Genomic DNA, 19,383 nt, shown 5'->3' with positions numbered 1-19,383 from the left:
TATTTCTTATCTTACTTCAGAATGATGAAAGTTAAAACTAGCAATGGCAACAATGGGGTTTTGGACAAAATAAAAGAAAGCCGCTAGAAAGTGGCACAACCCAAAATTGAGCAGGAAAAAGGAGTTTGCTATAAGGTCTGCATTATACACATAAAGCATCATCATATCACTTTAAGCAATCATGGCTTCCTTCAAGGACTCCTGAGAATTGCAGTTTGTTAATGGCATAAACATTGTTGGGGAACCATTTTAACAATCAATCCCTCTTCCCAGGGAATTCTGGGAATTGTAGTTCTGTGAGGGGAATAGGGGTCTCCTCAGAATGTTCAGCTCCCTTAACAAGCTACAGTTCCCATGATGCTTTGGAGGAAGCCATGACTGTTAAAGTGGTATAAGAGTGATTTAAAGACATGGTGCAAATGGGGCCATGGAATATAGAACTTGAACTTTAAAGAGAGCATATAACTGAAAAAATTCCCACAGTATTGATGCCCATTCTCAAGAACAGAGGAATGCCACCTTATTCCATAAGTCCTTTTAGATCTGATGAAGAATGTACTTCCTTATTCTGCTGCAGTAGACACCTTTAATATTAACCCACAATGTGAATCTTGCATTGTTCTTATGGGGGGGGGGAGTTGTCATGAATCAAGGGTAGCCAATTTGATACCCTACAGATGTTGCTGGACTGAAATGCAACTTCTGTCATCCCTGAGCATTGGCCATGCTGGCTGGGGACTGTGTCAGAATCACATTGTCTATGTCTGGCATAAATGAAATTTCTCCTTGCAGGCAAAAATGGGATGTGCTGGTTTTTATGTTGGGTAGAACATTTCTCTGATGCCATTTTTCATGTTCTGAGCTATGTTGAGCAGAGTACCATATTTTCCGCTCTATAAGACGTACCAGACCACAAGACGCACCTAGTTTTTGGAGGACGAAAACAAGGAAAAAAAATATTCTGAATCTCAGAAGCCAGAACAGCAAGAGGGATCGCTGCACAGTGAAAGCAGCGATCCCTCTTGCTGTTCTGGCTTCTGCGATAGTGGCGCAGCCTGCATTCACTCCATAAGACGCACACACATTTCCCCTTACTTTTTAGGAGGGAAAAAGTGAGTCTTATAGAGCAAAAAATACGGTATTTGACATATCGAATGGTTGACGTTTCTAGGAAGCCAAGAAGCTAAGTGTTGTTTATGCCTTGCATTGAGAAGTGACAGCAACCTCTGTGCCATCAATAAGGCAGTAAATGAGCTCTGGTTTGTTACCTGAGTGGAGACAGATCTATGAGATAGATAATTCAGGAACTTTACAACAGAATTAGTGTTAGTGTTACATGCAAACCAGATCAACACATCATTGATCAAGGCTTGTGTTTTCTTATAAAGGTGATGTTACTTTAAAAACGATGACACACCACGGATGCACATTTCAATGATGATACTACATGTTATTTTGAGACCTCCAGGTACACGGTGGTATATAAATTCAATAAAAATTAATAATAAGTGTATCCTGAAGGCACAAACGAGATAACCTGGGGTACCAGCTCTTCTGCTAAGACATATAAAACAATTATCCACCAAGCAACATAGGAACTGCCTTATACCAAGTCCATCGACCTCAGTATTGACCGGCAGTAGTCCTAACTGGGGATACTGGTGTCTGTGTTCCTTTACTGCTGAGCTATATCCCTTTGGTAGGACAATCTCAAGACCTCTGAGAACAGGTGAACTATCACTAATTTTGCATAGCAGCTGAGATACATAAGCTTTGCATGTAGAAAGTTTTTTAAAAGAACTTTCTTAACAGATCTTTGGAAGATTTTGGTATCTCAATGTGAGAAATAGCTTCAGCCTGTTCTCACAGAATCTGAGAGGATTATCTTCCTGGACCCAGTATAGCAGAGCTTTCCAAACCGTATGTTGCGACACGTCATCGTGTCGGCTGCAGTGTGTAGTTGTGTCGTGCAAACACTCCCTGTGCTCCTCCCAGGGCTGGAAAGAGGTTAGTTTAACCTCTGGTTTGCTAATAAAGCTGAATTACGGTGTCACGAAATGATGCATATCTAAAAAGCATGTCACCATCTGGGGGGATGTAGGGGTATGCATACCCCTAAACATTTTGTGAATCTTTGTACTTTTGTCCATTTTCTGTATTTATTTTCCCTGGTCTGACCTATAAAATGGTGGTTTTCTTGAGTCAAAATGAGAGTACCCCTAAACATTTTTTTAGAAAAGCATTGGTCACCAGCATGAAAAGTTCGGAGAGTTCTGCAGTATAGTATTCACTCAAGACTATTCCACAGTTCTGTTAATTGTATGGGATACGCAACTTGCTGATTTTAGAGTAAATGGATTTATGAATATACTTGGGTTCTTGGGTAATTTGCTTTGTATTGGGGAATTCATCCGTCAATAAACGTCTGCCTGCTTTTGATTAAAATCTGACTAACACTCCACAGTAAGAGTTTGGTAATGAAATATTGAATATTAGACTGAATTAGGTTTGCACCGCTTTTTGTGGTGAGTAGGCAGTTCACAAAATAACCCCATCCACCCTTGGTAACACTGACAGATGAATTTCTCTTTCATGACCTCCATGTCCTCCTGCTTCAGATTTCCTTGTACAACTACTCTTCTCTCCGTTTCAGAGATATTGAGCCAAATCTTAAAACTGTCAGGAGACAAGTGCAGGTAGGCATCTGATTCACTGTTTTTACGAATGCATCTTCCATTCTTCTTACAGAGAACTTTGCTGCAGAGCTTGGCCGCAGAGGTCACATTCATGATGTAATGTCCCAAGAGACCATCGACGTACTTTTTCACAGTTAAACAGCTGTCCTAAAAGAAAACAAAGACAGAGCAATTCTATAGATGTCTTCTCAGAAATAGGTCACACTGAGTGCAATGGATCTTATTCCCAGGTAAGTGGAACTAGAGGATTCCACCTCTAAGCAGTTGGCACTACAGTCAAACCTTGGTTCCCGAACGCTTCCATTATCATACGTTTTGGCTCCCGAAAGCCAAAAACACAGAAGTAAGTGTTTCGGTTTTCGAACATCTTTTGGAACCTGAACATTGACATGGCTTCCACCGAGTGCAAGAAGCTCTTGCAACCAATGGGAAGCTGTGCCTCAGTTTTCAAATGTTTCAAAAGTCAAACGGGCTTCCAGAACAGATTTCATTCGAAAACCAAGGTACCACTGTATTGTCTAAATGACTAGCGCAGATATTTATTCAAGGGGATGTGAAATGGGTTCAGTCATGAGTGATTATGAAAGTTCTTTGAATCACAAAAATCTCAGCTTTGTTTGTTTATTCCTAAATTTCTGGAGGACAATGACAAAATGTGTGGGTAAGGAAAGTGTTTGGTCTGATTTTTGCAAATCCCAGTACCAGGTTCTCCCCATTCTCCAGTCTCTTATAGGCAAGTAGTAACTTCCTCTTTGCTTCCCCATTCAAAGTCTAGCATAAATAGGTTTGGTAGATCACAGATTTTTGAAGCCAAAATCGCACATGCACAAAATGAGTACATTCATTAGAATATCTCTATTTAAAAAAGGTAAAGGGACCCCTCACCGTTAGGTCCAGTCGTGGCCAACTCTGGGGTTGCGGCGCTCATCTCGCTTTATTGGCCGAGGGAGCTGGCATACAGCTTCCGGGTCATGTGGCCAGCATGACTAAGCTGCTTCTGGTGAACCAGAGCAGCACACGGAAGTGCCGTTTACCTTCCTGCTGGAGTGGTACCTATTTATCTACTTGCACTTTGACGTGCTTTCAAACTGCTAGGTTGGCAGGAGCAGGGACCGAACAATGGGAGCTCACCCCATCATGGGGATTTGAACCGCCGACCTTCTGATTGGTAAGTCCTAGGCTCTGTGGTTTAACCCACAGCGCCACCCGCATCCCTAGAATATCTCTATTACATGCTACCAAAAAATTAAAATTTGGGTTTGAGTTCTTCAGCACAAAATGTTGCACAGCCCGTGCATTATACATTTGACACCCCAAGTGTTGCTATAGGCTGGATCTAGACACATCAGGAAAGCGTTTCAGGAAAACGTGTTGTAAACCTCAAAGTGGGAAATCACATTGGTGAAAGACGGAACTCTACAGCGCCACCTGGCATCACAGTGTTATAACACATATAAAACACTTTTTCTTTACTATTCTTCCAAATGCATGGTTTCTTTACTATTCTTCCAAATGAATACCGTATTCTTCCAAATGCATGCGTACAACAACCACATGCAAATCTCTAGGTTTACCTCTCAGTCAGATGAGCCACCGAGCTTGTCCTGTTCAGATGTATTCTAAAATTGATGTGTGAGTGTGCCTTACCCACTTACAGAAGAATGGCTGATAAAATTATTGGACTTAACTGAGATGGCTAAACCAACATGCTTAATTAAAGGAAAATCCATTAATAACATTTGTTAAGGATTGGAAATTTCTTATGGAGTTTTGCATAAAAGAGAAAATGAACTTGTAATATCTGGATTTGAAGGTTGAAAAAATACTAGCTTATAGAAGATAGAATGGTTGCATTCTAAAGAGTGAATGTTATATGTAGCTGCAGAGAGCAGAAATCCTTTTATTCTACTCTTTCTTTAGTTTCTTCCCCCTTACTTTTCCTTCTTTTTTGTTTTCTCCTTCTTTAGATTTCTCATTTTCTTGTATTTTCTTTGCTCTTTTTTTAGGTTAATTAGTCATTTTATCTCAGTATATTATAAAAAGGTACTTTGTAATGGGTTTGTATTTCTGTGTATCTTTGGATCAGTACCAACAAATAAAATAAAATAAATTTGATTTGGGGATTTGTGTGAGCTACCAGGGGTCAGTAAACTTTTTCAGGAGGGCCGGTCCACTGTCCCTCAGACCTTGTGGGGGACCAAACTATATTTTGGAAGGAAAAAAATGAACAAATTCCTATGCCCCACAAATAACCCAGAGATGCATTTTAAATAAAAGTACACATTCTACTCATGCAAAAAAGTACACATTCTACTCATGTTGATTCCTGGACCGTCCACGGGCTGGATTGAGGAGGCGATTGGGCCGGATCTGGCCTCCAGGCCTTAGTTTGCCTACCCATGAGCTAAACCATTGGAGATCTTTTTCCTGGGAAGGCCAATCTTGGAATGCATATTGCCATTCCCAGATCTGTGGGCCATAGAAATAGCAAGAACCTGCTATCTTTGCTGCCATCTTTTGGGGATTGGGGGTATGTTTAGGAGGAGGGGGTGTCCCAAGAATTCCTGCAAAACTTAGCTCATTTTCTTAACCCAAATTCACTTACATTAGAACTGGCATACTGCATGCTTCCCCACAGGACAACTCCTGCTGCCCCCAAGGCTGCACTCTCACCAATAGTGTTCACCAAGTCTTCCTGAAAAGTAAGCCACGGATACGCATAATATAATAGGTCTGCCATATTTTGACGAGCAAAGAAGAGTATGCGGTGACGGCTCTCATTCTAAATACCCCTACGACATGTAAGCTATAGTGAAAGGGTAAAGGGACCCCTGACCATTAAGTCCAGTCGTGACCGACTCTGGGGTTGCGGCGCTCATCTCACTTTATTGGCTGAGGGAGCCAGCGTACAGCTTCATGTGGTCATGTGGCTAGCATGACGAAGCCGCTTCTGGTGAACCAGAGCAGCACACAGAAATGCTGTTTACCTTCCCGCAGGAGTGGTACCTATTTATCTACTTGCACTTTGACGTGCTTTCAAACTGCTAGGTTGGCAGGAGCAGGGACCGAGCAATGGGAGCTCACCCCGTCGTGGGGATTTGAACCACTGACCTTCTGATCGGCAAGTCCTAGGCTCTGTGGTTTAACCCACAGTGCCACCCACGTCCCTATAGTAGCTGTGATATATTGCTGAGGGAGTCAGGAGAAGAGAAGAGGAAAGCAAGTCTTCAGCCACCCATTATGTCTACGTGTCATCCAGAAAGTATAGCCAGAGACATTTTGGCAAAAAAAAAAAAATTTTAAAAAAATCCACCCAGACAGAAATTTCACCCCTGAAAAAGAGGACATGTCCTGGAAAAAGAGGACACATGGCAACCCTAATAGAACATGATGCACAGTCAAAGCATCATTGCCCATTTTGTATCCACCCATTTTTTCAGGGGGGGTGGGGGGGTCACCTCTTGTGAAACAAGTTTGGATGGTTTTTGAAACACTACAATAATACTCTGTAGTGCCTGTTTGCCAGAGATCTCAGTGAGTTGAATGCACACACCATAGGCAATAATACTTCTCTCGCACCACTATCAACTCTCTTTTTAAAAAAATAAGCAAACACTGTCTGCAGTAAAAGCAATGGTGGCGGTTTCAAGAGACACCCAAATGATCAGGTTAGAGCACAGTAAACATATAACCTTTGAAGCAAAGTGAACCATCTATTAAACTCAAAAGTTCTGAATCCAGAAAGCTATACCCACCATCCCCTGACAACTATATAATTCAGCACTGATCCTGTGATATCCCATCCCTGTACCAACCCTGAATTACAGATGACATAAAGTGTCCTGCTTTGAGAGGTTCTGTACACACCATACATTTGAAGTAGATTGCTGCCCTCAAAGAATCCTGGGAACTGTAAATTTATCTCCTAGGTAAAGGTAAAGGGACCCCTGACCATTAGGTCCAGTCGTGACCGACTCTGGGGTTGCGGCGCTCATCTCGCTTTATTGGCCGAGGGAGCCGGCGTACAGCTTCCGGGTCATGTGGCCACCATGACCAAGCTGCTTCTGGCAAACCAGAGCAGCGCACAGAAACGTCGTTTACCTTCCCGCAGGAGCGGTACCTATTTATCTACTTGCATTTGATGTGCTTTCGAACTGCTAGGTTGGCAGGAGCTGGGACCGAGCAACGGGAGCTCACCCCGTCGCGGGGATTCAAACCGCCGACCTTCTGATCAGCAAGTCCTAGGCTCTGTGGTTTAACCCACAGGACCACCCGCATCCCTAGTTTATCTCCTATGGAGCTCCAATTTCTACCACCCTTATAATAAACTAGAGTTCCCCAGATTTTTAAGAGGAAGTTGTGTGCTTTAAGCGTATGGTGTGTACATAGCTTGAATACAGAACTGAAATGTAGGGAATTTTGTATCCACCAGAACTGCCTTGGATATATACAAGTGATAGAAAGTTTAGACAACATAGCCCTGATCACTTGCTCCACCTGCCTCCTCCTACATGTAGACAGAGAGAAAGGGGCTTTTCATGCTAACTTCACCCCCCAACACCTCCATCAGCTTCTGTGTCAAACCTATGTGGGAAGTCTAAAGTGGAAATCTCTGCATAATCGGGTGAACATACTCCCAGAACCAACATTGGAAACCCAGGTGGATGCAGCCACAGCTATTGCCATCTATGGCTGGTTTGCCAACTGAAATCCTTCCTGGAGTTGCCTAGCCATGATGGTCTACACCCTAGTAATCCATGCGACGGTCACCTCCAGGCTTGACTACTGTAATTCACTCTACGCGGGGCTACCCTTGAAGCTGTCCCAGAAACTCCAGCGGGTGCAGAATGCTGCAGCGAGGCTCCTCACGGGGTCTCTGCCATGGGAGCATATTCACCCAGTGCTTTTCCAGCTGCACTGGCTCCCAGTGGAGTACAGGTTCAGGTTTAAGGGGCTGGTTTTGACTTTTAAAGCCCTTCATGGACTAGGACCCTTGTACCTATGGGACCGCCTCTCCCGGTATGCCCCACGGAGAGCCTCAGGGTCCATAAATAGCAACACCCTAGTGATCCCGGGCCCTAAGGAAGTTAGATTGGCTTCAACCAGAGCCAGGGCCTTTTCAACACTGGCTCCGACCTGGTGGAACACTCTGCCTCATGAGACCAGGGCCCTGCAGGATCTGATTTCTTTCCACAGGGCCTGTAAGACAGAGTTGTTCTGCCTGGCCTTTGGTTTGGAGCCAATTTGATTCCCTCCCCCTCTTTCTTTTTTCTTTTTCCTTTCTCCTCCTGTGATGAGGCTGCATGTTAATATTTTAAAGTTTCAATATTTTAATGTTGTATTTTAATCTTGTTTTTAAGTTGTATTCATTCAACTTGTTTTTATTATTGCTTGTTAGCCGCCCTGAGCCCAGCCTTGGCTGGGGAGGGCGGGGTATAAATAAAAATTAGTAGTAGTAGTAACTTCCTAGAATTGCCGTACCTTGGTTCTCGAACGGAATCCGTTCCAGAAGTCTTCTCAACTTCCAAAAATGTTTGAAAACCAAGGTGTGGCTTCTGATTGGCTTCCGGAGCTTCCTGCACTCAATCAGAAGCCGTAGCAGCTGCGTCGGACATTCGGTTTCCGAAAAACTTTTGCAACCCGGAACACTCACATTTGGAAGCCAAAATGTTCGAGTCGCTAGGCTTTCGAAAAGCAAGGTACAACTGTAACGTGCTTTACATAAGGCTGCTCTTGAAGATGGTCTGGAAACTACATGTTCTGCAGGTTCTGAGTGAAAATGGAAATATATATTGCCAGTTCTTTTTTTAAAAAAACTGCTGAGAAGGGGAAAGCTTGTTTTTCCAAATTTTCATTCCCGCATGAAAATGTTTCTGTTCTGTCGAGCATCTGTGGAGGGATGAGATCGGTACTGTTTGCAATCATTGTATATTTGATTTTAGACTTTTTATGGTTTTAGTATTTTTTATTTCATTAACTGTTGTGCACTCCCCAAGATGAGACACAGCCTGGAAACATTTTAATAAAAATATGTTTTTAATTCTTTGCTTTCAATCGTCCTTACGTGCACATTTATGATGAATATTTTCTTTCTGCATTGGTTAATGAGCTATTTTTATGTTGTATTGTATTTTATGGTGCTGATTACTAATTACTGCTGAGTTTCAGTACTAGCTGAATCAGTGGTGTGCTTTTCTGTTTGTTTGTTTTATCTGGTCTTGTCATTTTAACTGCTTCTGGCAATTTCACTCTGGCCTTTGTAATTCAGCAGGTGACCACAGTCAACCTGTGATGTTTCTTTGACCCCAGAGAGCAAATAAAGCTGATGTATTATACACTGCATTTAACTGGATGCAGCTTCTGAGGCCTTGTTCTCACTGAGGTGATAGAAATCACACACCGTTCTCCCCTCACATTCTCATACACCTCACACCAGCCTCTGTTTGTTGCCAGCCCTGTATTTTTCCTCACACCAGCCAACACAGAAAATAGAGTGGACTGCGAAAATGCAGCGCTATACATTACTTTACAAAGAATGCACATGATTGTATAAAAATAGTTCAATCTATCACTGCATAATTATTCTGGTTACAGTGGTAACAAACGTTTTGGGTTACAAACACTTCAGGTTACAAACTCTGCTAACCCGGAAGTAGTACCTTGGGTTGCAAACTTTGCCCCAGGACGAGAACAGAAATTGCATGCCGGCGGCGCAGTGGCAGTGGGAGGCCCCCACTAGCGAAAGTGCACCTCAGGTTAAGAATGGTTCGGATTAAGAATGGACCTCCAGAACGAATTAAGTTCATAACCTGAGGTTCCACTGTATTTTAGATCAGTGCTTTTACATGAGACATTTAACAGTTTGCCAGTCAAGCTGAGGTATATACATAAGCACCTTCCAATGGGGCACAGGTAACTTTAGTGAATTTTTGAGAGGAATGGGATTAACATGCCTGCCAGCCATAGTTCCCTGACGTTACACGTACCATCAAGAACCCAGGTTCAGTCAGGATTCCCAACAGCATGAAGATGTACCCACATAAAACCCCATCCTCACAGATGCTAAATGCAGAAACCTTGAGGCATGGTCACCAGCGAGTGCTTTGACAGGTGAGTCCCACTCCCCTCTCAATGAAGCCTTGGGGATAGGCTTAACATGCATTTCCCTAAAACGAGGATGGGAAACTTATATGTTGTTGGACTCCAGTTCCCATCAAGTCCAGTCCATGTGGCCAATGGTCCGGAATGATGGGAGTTGCAGGTATCTGTTGGGAATGTAAAGAAGCAGAAGGAGCATTTCATCATATGTGCTGGTCGTGCAGAACAGTTAAGGACTACAGTCGTACCTTGAAAGTCGAACGAAATCTGTTCCAGAAGTCCTTTCGACTTCCAAAAATATTCAGAAACCAAAGCGTGGCTTCTGATTGGCTGCAGGAAGCTCCTGCAACCAATCAGAAGCACCGTCGGACATTCGGCTTCCAAAAATAGTTTGCAAACCGAACTATTGTGGCGTTCTGGAGCCGAAACGTTCAAGGACTAAGCTGTTCGAAAACCAAGGTATGACTGTATTGGGAAATGATTTATAATGAAATGAAAAAATTGTTTAAAAGAACATCCCCCCCAAAAAGCCTACAGGCATTTCTTTTGGGTATGGTACAGACAGGGGGAAGAAAAAGCTATTTCTGTATGCAACGACAGCAGCTTGGATTATGTTAGCTCAGAAATGGAAGGTGGGAGAAGGTCCAGAGAAGGAGGAACAACTGAAAATGATGGAATGTGCAGAGCTAGCAGGCCTAACCAGCAAGGTAAGAGAACAATAAGAATGGGTGTATAAAGAGGAATGGAGAATATTTGTGGAGTATTTGGAAAACAACTGTAAGCAAGTGAAAATTGTAAATTCAACAGTATAATGTAGATTAAGATATAATGGAAAGGGGGAAACTAGATGGAGGAAACAGAATATGCAGTTAATTTTGGAAGTCTAAGGAACCATGGAAGGAGAAGAAGGGAAGTCATTCAATGTATTGCTGTATATTTAATTGTGGGAAATGTATACCTGAAAAATTAATAAATATTTTTTTAAAAAAGGAATGATGGGAGTTGTATGTCTGGGAGAGCTACAGGTTCCCTATCCCTGCCATAAAGAAACATCTTTGAGGACCTCTAACTGCTAGGCCCTGGTTCCCATACCACCTTTGCAGTCTCTTTTATGCATATTGCTGCTCATGTGAATGTTTGGCATCACTAGTGTACCCTCAGATTTAAGAGAAGTCTGCAATCCACCTTCCATAGCAGGGAGTCCTGGTTTCAAAGTACAGAATACTAGCAAAAGCTGTCCTGCGATCTTCCATAAGTCCCTTTCTCTAACATTATGGTTTTCACCTCTGTACAATCCCGTCAATATGCAAGAATATCAGAAAGGGTAACACGTGTTGGTGGATCTGGGAGCGTATTAGATACCGGCATCCTTACCTCTGTCAACTCATGGAATGTATAGGCATAATATGGCCTAGCATACACAAAAACAGGCAAAGCATAGTCCTTCCGAGCGATCGAAGCAATGCGTATTGCTTCTTTAACCCGATGGTGTACAAATTTCAAAGCGTTTGGGCTGCACTTCAGCATGTATTCCAGGTATATGGAAGGGTAAAGGGCAGTGCTTTCTTTCCACAGCCAAAGCAGATTATCATTCCGGAACGATTCAATGTCTGGACATTTGCCTGTGTACTTGTCTGGGTGGTTCTTGTAATCATAATTGTAGCAGTCTGGGTAGAGATAGTAACCCCAGAGCCCATTTGGCCTCATATCTTCAGCTAGGAAAAGGGTGCTGTTCATAAAACCCCTCCCTGCATTTTCAAAATCTTCCTTTGCAACTTTCTTGATCTTGTTCTCAGGCCACTGAGGATGCTGCTTTCTGACAAGTTCAAGAGACTTATTTCTGTAAATGGCTTTATGGCCCCAGTTTCTATCCCACTGGGGTCTCCAGTTTTCCCAGTCGATGACCCCGAGTCCTTGGAATTTCTTCATGGCGATGGAATGCTCAATGTCAGCCTTGGCTTTGATGAGATGTTTAATGAGGCTCTCGTTTTGCGGCACCCCGCCATTGATGGATTCGCCATTGTCTTCTACATGGGGATAGTACCCGAGATGAGTGTGATAGAATATTGTCACACTGGAGCCGCTCAAGGTCTCGTTTGGGTTTGTCAGGATGTCGAAAACGTTGAGGTCCAAATCGACCTTGTAGCGCCGCCGACACTGCTCAGTAGGTGCATTCCAAACTACTAGAAACGGTTTGTTAGGGAACAGTGGGGCTCTCGCCTGCATGATTTCACTTCCGTTGTCGACCATCAGCAACACCCACAGTGCTAGGTATTCAATCCACAGGTGGCTCATAGTATGAGGTAACTTCATCAAAGGAAAAACTGAAAGAGATAAGAAAGAAACGGTAATGAACAGTGTCAACCAAGAGTCGGGAAGAACTTTGCCCCTCTAAGTGTTGGTGCTGGCCTTTAAAGGCCTAAATGGCCCTGGTCCTGTATACCTGAAGGAGCGTCTCCACCCCCATCGTTCAGCCCGGACACTGAGGTCCAGCTCCGAGGGCCTTCTGGCAGTTCCCTCATTGCGAGAAGTGAGGTTACAGGGAACCAGACAGAGGGCCTTCTCGGTAGTGGCGCCCGCCCTGTGGAACGCCCTCCCTTCAGATGTGAAGGAAATAAGCAGCTATCTTCTTTTTAAAAGACATCTGAAGGCAGCCCTGTTGAGGGAAGTTTTTAATATTTAATGCTGTATTGTTTTTAACACTTGATTGGAAGCCACCCAGAGTGGCTGGAGAAACTCAGCCAGATGGGCGGGGTATAAATAATATATTGTTGTTGTTGTTGTTGTTGTTGTTGTTGTTGTTGTTGTTGTTATCAGGTGGCAGAGGAGCCAACGCCTTGCCATCTGCTTTTATTCAATATTCACAGAGAGAGGCTTGGGAACATGGCCCCTCAGAATAATGGCGTTGCTCTGAGTGAAACCCCACCCCATCCATCTCTCCGACTTCCTCATGAGTCATTGCTATGGGTGCTGGAAAGCAACTTCGGCCTTTGAGCTCTTTGCTCTACTACTTTCAAGGCCCGCAATGTTTTGGGAGAAGGGGGCGGGTCTGGAATGCTTTCTAAAGACACTGAGTCTGTCAGCTGTCACTCCACTAGTGCTCCTTCCTCTTCCTCTCCCATTATTTCCCAGCTTCCCCCCTCATCTGCCTCTGAGCTGTGACCTCCCTCAAACCCGTGTTGTAATTCTGAACTGTCTCCTTCTTCTCTGGAAGGGTCAGGCTGGGGAGGCGGTCTCCACCATTCCTCCTCTGCCCAGACGCTGACATGAATTGATCAATAGGTGTGGGGAACCTCTGGCCCTGTAGATGTTGCTAAACTACAACTCCCATCACCTCTGGCCATTGCCCATGCTTGATGAGGCTGATGGGAGTTGTAGTTCAGCAACATCTGCAAGGCCAAAGGTTCACCATGCCTGAATTAAAAGTTGTAGACCTGGAAAAATATGTGCCAATTGATCCAATTGTCATCCTATATAAACTTGGAGTTAGTGAAATTAACTAAGTGGTGCATACATTTGAGTAGGCATGCATAGGATTGTAGTGTTAGTCATGATTTGATCCCATTTAAATCAATGGAGCTTGGGTTAGTCATTACTAAAGTGTTCCATTGGTTTCTCTGGGATAAAGGCTGCAATCCCATATCCACTTTCCTCAGAGTAAGCCCCATTGAACTTGATGGAACTAAGTCTAAGAAGACACACATAGGATTGCACTATAATGTACTTGCCTACTCAGATGTCATGCAAGTTGTGAGCTAACACAAACTTTCTATCAACGCTATCATTCTACTTGCCTAACGTCTCTCCTCTCCTCCTCTTGTGCGCAGGGCATATGTTGGTGGGAGAGAAAGCCCTGTTTCACAAGCAGGACTTGTGGTAGTTCTCAATAGTGCCCCTACTTAGTTGAATCCAGCCCTATATTCCCTTACTCTGAGGTAAATGTGTGCCTTTGTGCGAACCAGTATTTTCACATTAATTTAATCAGTCATTTGATGAAAGTTCAATTCCAAAAACAGAATTGCAATAGAGTTCCCTGCAAGGTTTCCAAACCAATCTTGAATAACATTCTAAAAGCACATCATAAATGGATAAAATAACCGTCACTAATCAGCAAATCCCTGCTATGTCGGTTTGATTACTATAAAAACATTAAATAAAACATACATTTCCCCCCTCCTACTGGTTCTTATTAGTTTTTTATTATTATTCCTAGCTGTTGAATGTATGTAATACACAACATATTGACAACGTAGAAATTGTTCCAGCAAGTGTTTTACAAGATGAAATTTATCACACAGCAGCAATATCTCAATCCTAAACATTTCCATTGGCTCATCATTTTGCAACATTTTTTGATGTTACTGTCATGCCACCATAATGCCTATATTTGTCGTGCTGTGTTATGTGGGTAGAATAGTTCAAATCCCTTCATTCAAAGTGGGTAGATCAATGAATGGAAATTTTGCCTTTGTACAGTAGCCTAGCCAGGGGTGGAGGAAGGGGTGTGTGGAAGGGGCGGGCCTCCCCGGGTGTCACCACTGAGGAGGGGGGTGACAAAATGCAGGGTGGCACTCACTGTGGGGCCTGCAGCGCGCCCGAGCCACGCATCTCTCCTGGGAGTGACGCAGTGGCTTGGACGCTCACAGGCTCCACGCTGTGCCAAATGTTCTGCCCGCCGCCTCCCCCTCAGCTGTAGGGCAGCTGAGTGGGAGGAGGCAGGCAGATTCCTTGGAGGCCCCTTACTGGGAAATGACTTCCTCCATCATCTTCCCCCAGCCCCACTGAAGAGCCAAGCCATTTACACTACACTATTGCTTCTGACTCTGTTATATTTTTCATGGCCCGAACACTAACCCTATATGTAGGCAGAGCAGGGACTGCCAAGGAGATAGATAATTTGCTCATCACTTCCTCTGATGCTTCCAACAGGTTTGGTGGTAACCATCCCTGGTCCTTCATTCCTCATCAGATCCTTCTGTGTACTGAAGTTCTGTTCCATTATAATCTCACCATTCTATTTCTCCTTGGTTTCCATGCCTGTTGACATCTTCCAAGAAACAAGAATTTAAGGGTGTTGGTAACGTATTTTTCCGAACCCTCAAACGCAAGAAGGAACCTGGCAGGGGATAATTCCTATAGTTAGGAATTTCACTAGGTACCTCTTAGATTCCCCATTCCTATCATGCACATCCGTCAGCTCCCACAATACACTGTTTTAAGCTACCAGGACTCTGCATCTCGGGCCAAGTATCTGCCAAATTAATCTACAGTGATGGCACAGGATTGGATTGTGTGGCAACAGTGATAGCAGTGAAGGTGGCAACAACCACCCCCACTGTTCTACCCAGACATTGAGGTCCAGCACCGAGGGCCTTCTAGCGGTTCCCTCACTGTGAGAAGCCAAGTTACAGGGAACCAGGCAGAGGGCCTTCTCAGTAGTGGCACCCACCCTGTGGAACGCCCTCCCACCAGATGTCAAAGAGAAAAACAACTACCAGACTTTTAGAAGACATCTGAAGGCAGCCTTCTTTAGGGAAGCTTTAAACGTTTGATGCATTACTGTATTTTAATATTTTGTTGAAATCCACTCAGCGTGGCTGGGGAAGCCCAGCCAGATGGGCGGGGTATAAATATATTATTATTATTATTATTATTATTATTATTATTATTATTACCACAGCAGCTGGGGTAAAAGAGATGGAGCATGAGGTCAGTTTTATGAACAGTATGCCACATGGAAAGCTGAACATATGACCATTCCACACACAGTGTGCTCCCCTTTTCTACCACCCTCCCACATCTACACGATCCCCTCCATTGGATATTAGTGTTGGGAGGGGTAGCCATGTTCATATGCTTGCTCCAGTGAGGCAGGTTGAAAGGCTGGTTCCTTGAACTTCAGCATGGCCTTCCCACATGCCCTAGTTCTCATGTCGCTCCTGTCCATGGGCTCCATTCGCACCCTGGTAGACTGCCTTATGGTGCTGAATATTCAGGTGGCCATATCAGGTTCTCCCCAACAGCCCAAAGCAGTTTCTCCACATCTGGAGGACCCTAGAAATGCTGAGAGTCCTTAAATCTGTCATTTTAGAATGGTGTTATGTGAATCGCCTGGTAGGCGTGGTGTGGGACCTGATAGAGGGGATTGTGAAGAAGCTGTTGGAGCTGCTATTGTTAGCTATCCAGGTTTCTTCCTCCATCACCACTTTCTTTCTTTTTAAGCTCTCTTCCCCCACACAGGCAATTGTCCCCAAGCAAGCCTTGAGACCTTCCCTTGGGGAGACCATGGTCCCTACCATCTCCAAAGTTGTGACGCCACCTGGATGTGCTAATGAAACTGTCTGTTAACGAAGCTTCGTGAAATTAGGCTATGAGTAGGCAACCTTTCTATTGCTTTTAATCAATCAGGATTTCCCACGGAAATTGACATCATTACGCCAGCTCAAATCTTCACTGGAGGGCACAGTAAGACTTCAGAAAATGCCATAAAATATTCCATATTCAGTTTCAATAATAATGAGAAATTGTATTGCTGAGATTTTTCCTACAGTTGCGATATGTAGAAAGCACGTTTTGAACCATGCAAAACTGAATTTTAGGGAAATTAATAATCTGTGGTATCCAAATCCCATGATAAATAAATTGCTTATTATTGTGTATTGCTCAAAAAATGGGCACTGGTGTCTTTCATTACTTTTCCTGCTGCTTTTTCTTCTATGGCTATCTTGCATAGTTTTAATCCCAAACTCTGTAATGAGCATAGGCGCTAATGATTCACTTTGCTACCTCATTATCAGCTTGGTACAGATTCTCCGACATTTCTCAGTCAATACCACATTGTCATGCTTAGTTAAACATCCAAAGGACGCACATCTCTTTCCTAGTCATAGGAGAGTCCCAAAAAGAAAAGCATGCAGAAATTTTTCTGCTCCATATTTTAAACACAAAAAGGTCCCCTGAAAATGAACGAGTTAAAGGTTTGTGTCCAAGCTTGCTGAAACCAATGGGAGCATTTCAAAGGGATCCTTGATTCACAAAATTGACTATAGTCAGCAAATTGATGTGGTGTGCCAAACAATACATCAACTTGCTTTATCTCCCCCTGTCAATTCCTCAGCAAACGATGAGAAAGATTTACTTGGTTTTACTCTCGCAAAGGGAATGGTTTAAATGTATTAAAGAATCGTTTTCTGTCCATGAATGCTTATGCCATAATAAATGTCTTTAAGGTCCCACGTGACACTTGGCTGCATTATTTGAAATGTTTCCTTCCTTCTGGAAATGTGGAAATATTTTTTCAAATACAGCACATAATTACATGTATAAGTAACGTGGATATGAATTTATAGCTTATACACATTCCAATTAACAGTTAATTCATTCTATGAGTTGCCCAGATAATATCACAAGTATTATTAGCCTACTGCTATATTTGGTGTTTTATGCTGAAAATTTTGGTTTGTATTTTTATGGATACGGCTGGTATTCTCACTTTGTGGAGGATATCCAATGTGGTCAGAAGCACCACATCCATGATGGTCAAAGACAACATGAGAAATTTTTCAGTTTCCATTCCCCACCTCTTCTAGGTCTCAGAGGTCAGTTACGGACACTACGCTCGAGTGTCCTCAAAGTCCTGGAGCTGGAAATTGCAGGGGGAACTTGCTCACAAATGCCACTTTTTAAAAGGGTTTTATCAGCACTCATGTAGAGAAACAAAGAAGCACTCAGCCTGGAATAAAGCATCTCCAAAATGAGCATTTATTTAGCACACATTGATGGATACCTATTCCGTCCAGCAGTAGAGAAAAGTGAGGGATGTATCTTGCCCAAGAATACAGTGGTACCTCGGGTTAAGAATTTAATTCGTTCTGGAGGTCTGTTCTTAACCTGAAACTGTTCTTAACCTGAAGCATTACTTTAGCTAATGGGGCCTCCTGCTGCCACTGCGCCACCGCTGCACGATTTCTGTTCTCATCCTGAAGCAAAGTTCTTAACCCGAGGTAATATTTCTGGGTTAGCGGAGTCTGTAACCTGAAGCGTATGTAACCCGAGGTACCACTGTATAGGGAACTAGAAAGATGTTGTTGTTGTTTTAAATCACGTCAAAATTAATTTATCCTTTAAAGAACTTTGAACTTGTGGGAAGGGAAATCTGGGTCACAGCATTCCATTCATTCAAACTCAGTATAAAGCAGTATAGTTTATGCACATTTAAGGCATTATAACACGATGCCACATCAATATTCTGATGCCGACATATTTTTAAATAAAAGCAATCCTTTTTAATATATATATATACAGAAAGTGGAAGTTTCAAAACAACAACAACCTTTGCATGGCTGCAGACAAGAGAAATGATGTATCTCACCTCACGTGATGTTACTGACACTAGCCAATAGGTGCCCTGGCCTTACATACATGTCCTTAATCGTAACAATGGGGCTAGCAAAGGGAAATTGCACTTTACTACCAATGCTTGAAGCATTGGTGGTTGGTGTGGTGGATTTGAGCTGAAGGAAGTCCCCTCCCAACGCTGATGTTGCGACAGCTTACCTGGACAGAGCAAGGGAAAGGCAAGGACAGTGGTGAGGACAGGGCTGCATGAGGGCACCAGCAAGAGTACCATATTGCCTCTCTCAATGCATCCACACAGGTACAATCTCACTGCCACCCTGTCCCACCTCAACCCTGTCCAGGTAAGCTCTGCCCCATCACACTGGCTGCTACTGGCTTGGGCACTAAAGACCCTCCCCTTTTAGTGATACTTCCAAAATGTTCCTCAACCAATTTTTCACCCAGATTTTAGAGGTCCAAATTACCCAGGTTTGCCCACCTCCTGCAGCCGAACAACTGCATTAGGGATTATCTCTTGTTTTGTTCTTTATTCCTAAATTGTGTACAGTGGTACCTTGGTTCTCAAACGCCTTGGTTCCCAAACGCCAAAAACACGGAAGTAAGTGTTCCGGTTTTCGAACGTTTTTCAGAAGCCGAATGTCCGATGCGGCTTTCGGCTATTGTTTCCGGGACGCCTGCACCAATCAGAAGCTGCACCATGGTTTTTGAACATTTCAGAAGTCAAACAGACTTCTGGAACGGATTAAGCTTGGCGCTTTTGTTTTTGCTATTTATTTTGCATTTTTGTTTTTGAGCCTTTTTCAGTTAATTTGTTTTTGTGATGGTGTGGAACTGAGTTCAGCTACTGATTGATTGATTGATTGATTGATTGTGTGATTACAGAAATGGATAAAAGTCCCCCATCTAAACAATGACTATCATCAGTGCAGGTAAGGGTGGAAATTAAATTTTTTATCATCTTTTTAAAAAAATTATCTGTCTTATTTTATAGTACAGTGCTTTGATTATTGCTTTCATTTTATGGATCAATGGTCTCATTAGATAGTAAAATTCATGTTAAATTGCTGTTTTAGGGGTTGTTTTTAAAAGTCTGGAATGGATTAATCCATTTTGCATTACTTTCTATGGGAAAGCGCACCTTGGTTTTGGAATGCTTTGGTTTTGGAACGGACTTCTAGAACGGATTACGTTTGAGAACCAAGGAACCACTGTACAGAGCTTTGTACCTAAG

The 19,383-nt window shown here is 43.2% G+C and overlaps 1 protein-coding gene and 1 long non-coding RNA gene across 4 annotated transcripts in view; both read right to left on the bottom strand.

The window, feature by feature from the left end:
- Window positions 1–19,383, bottom strand: part of LOC308486741 — a 433,510-nt gene that overhangs the window by 131,917 nt on the left and 282,210 nt on the right. The window lies entirely within an intron of this gene.
- On the bottom strand, window positions 2,465–17,457 carry LOC308486652 (hyaluronidase-like). Of its 3 annotated transcripts, XM_081023751.1 has the most exons (5): window positions 17,272–17,457; window positions 14,805–14,953; window positions 11,169–12,118; window positions 5,302–5,391; window positions 2,465–2,843 (listed from the first exon to the last, which is right to left on the bottom strand). In XM_081023751.1, the coding sequence occupies exons 3-5, from the start codon at window positions 12,105–12,107 to the stop codon at window positions 2,493–2,495; spliced, it is 1,380 nt and encodes a 459-aa protein (XP_080879877.1). In that variant the 5' UTR covers window positions 12,108–12,118; window positions 14,805–14,953; window positions 17,272–17,457; the 3' UTR covers window positions 2,465–2,492. The 3 variants fall into 3 exon arrangements, with proteins under 3 accessions (XP_080879877.1, XP_080879876.1, XP_080879878.1); XM_081023750.1 differs by lacking the exons at window positions 14,805–14,953; window positions 17,272–17,457 and adding an exon at window positions 14,649–14,797; XM_081023752.1 differs by lacking the exons at window positions 5,302–5,391; window positions 14,805–14,953; window positions 17,272–17,457 and adding an exon at window positions 14,649–14,797.

Source organism: Podarcis pityusensis (genome assembly GCF_964106645.2).
Source record: "Podarcis pityusensis genome assembly, chromosome: 10".
Lineage (NCBI taxonomy): Eukaryota > Metazoa > Chordata > Lepidosauria > Squamata > Lacertidae > Podarcis > Podarcis pityusensis.
Note: the sequence above shows the minus strand (reverse complement) of the source record. Positions and strands in the feature narration are given on the sequence as shown.

Excerpts from the sequence above, each read along its gene's own strand:
- LOC308486652 (XM_081023751.1), bottom strand. The coding sequence starts at position 12,107 with ATGAAGTTACCTCATACTATGAGCCACCTGTGGATTGAATACCTAGCA. Across the intron at positions 5,392-11,168 it reads CATTCCATGAGTTGACAGAG|GAAGACTTGGTGAACACTAT; the intron begins GTAAGGATGCCG and ends CTTACTTTTCAG. Across the intron at positions 2,844-5,301 it reads TGCAGTATGCCAGTTCTAAT|GACAGCTGTTTAACTGTGAA; the intron begins GTAAGTGAATTT and ends GTTTTCTTTTAG.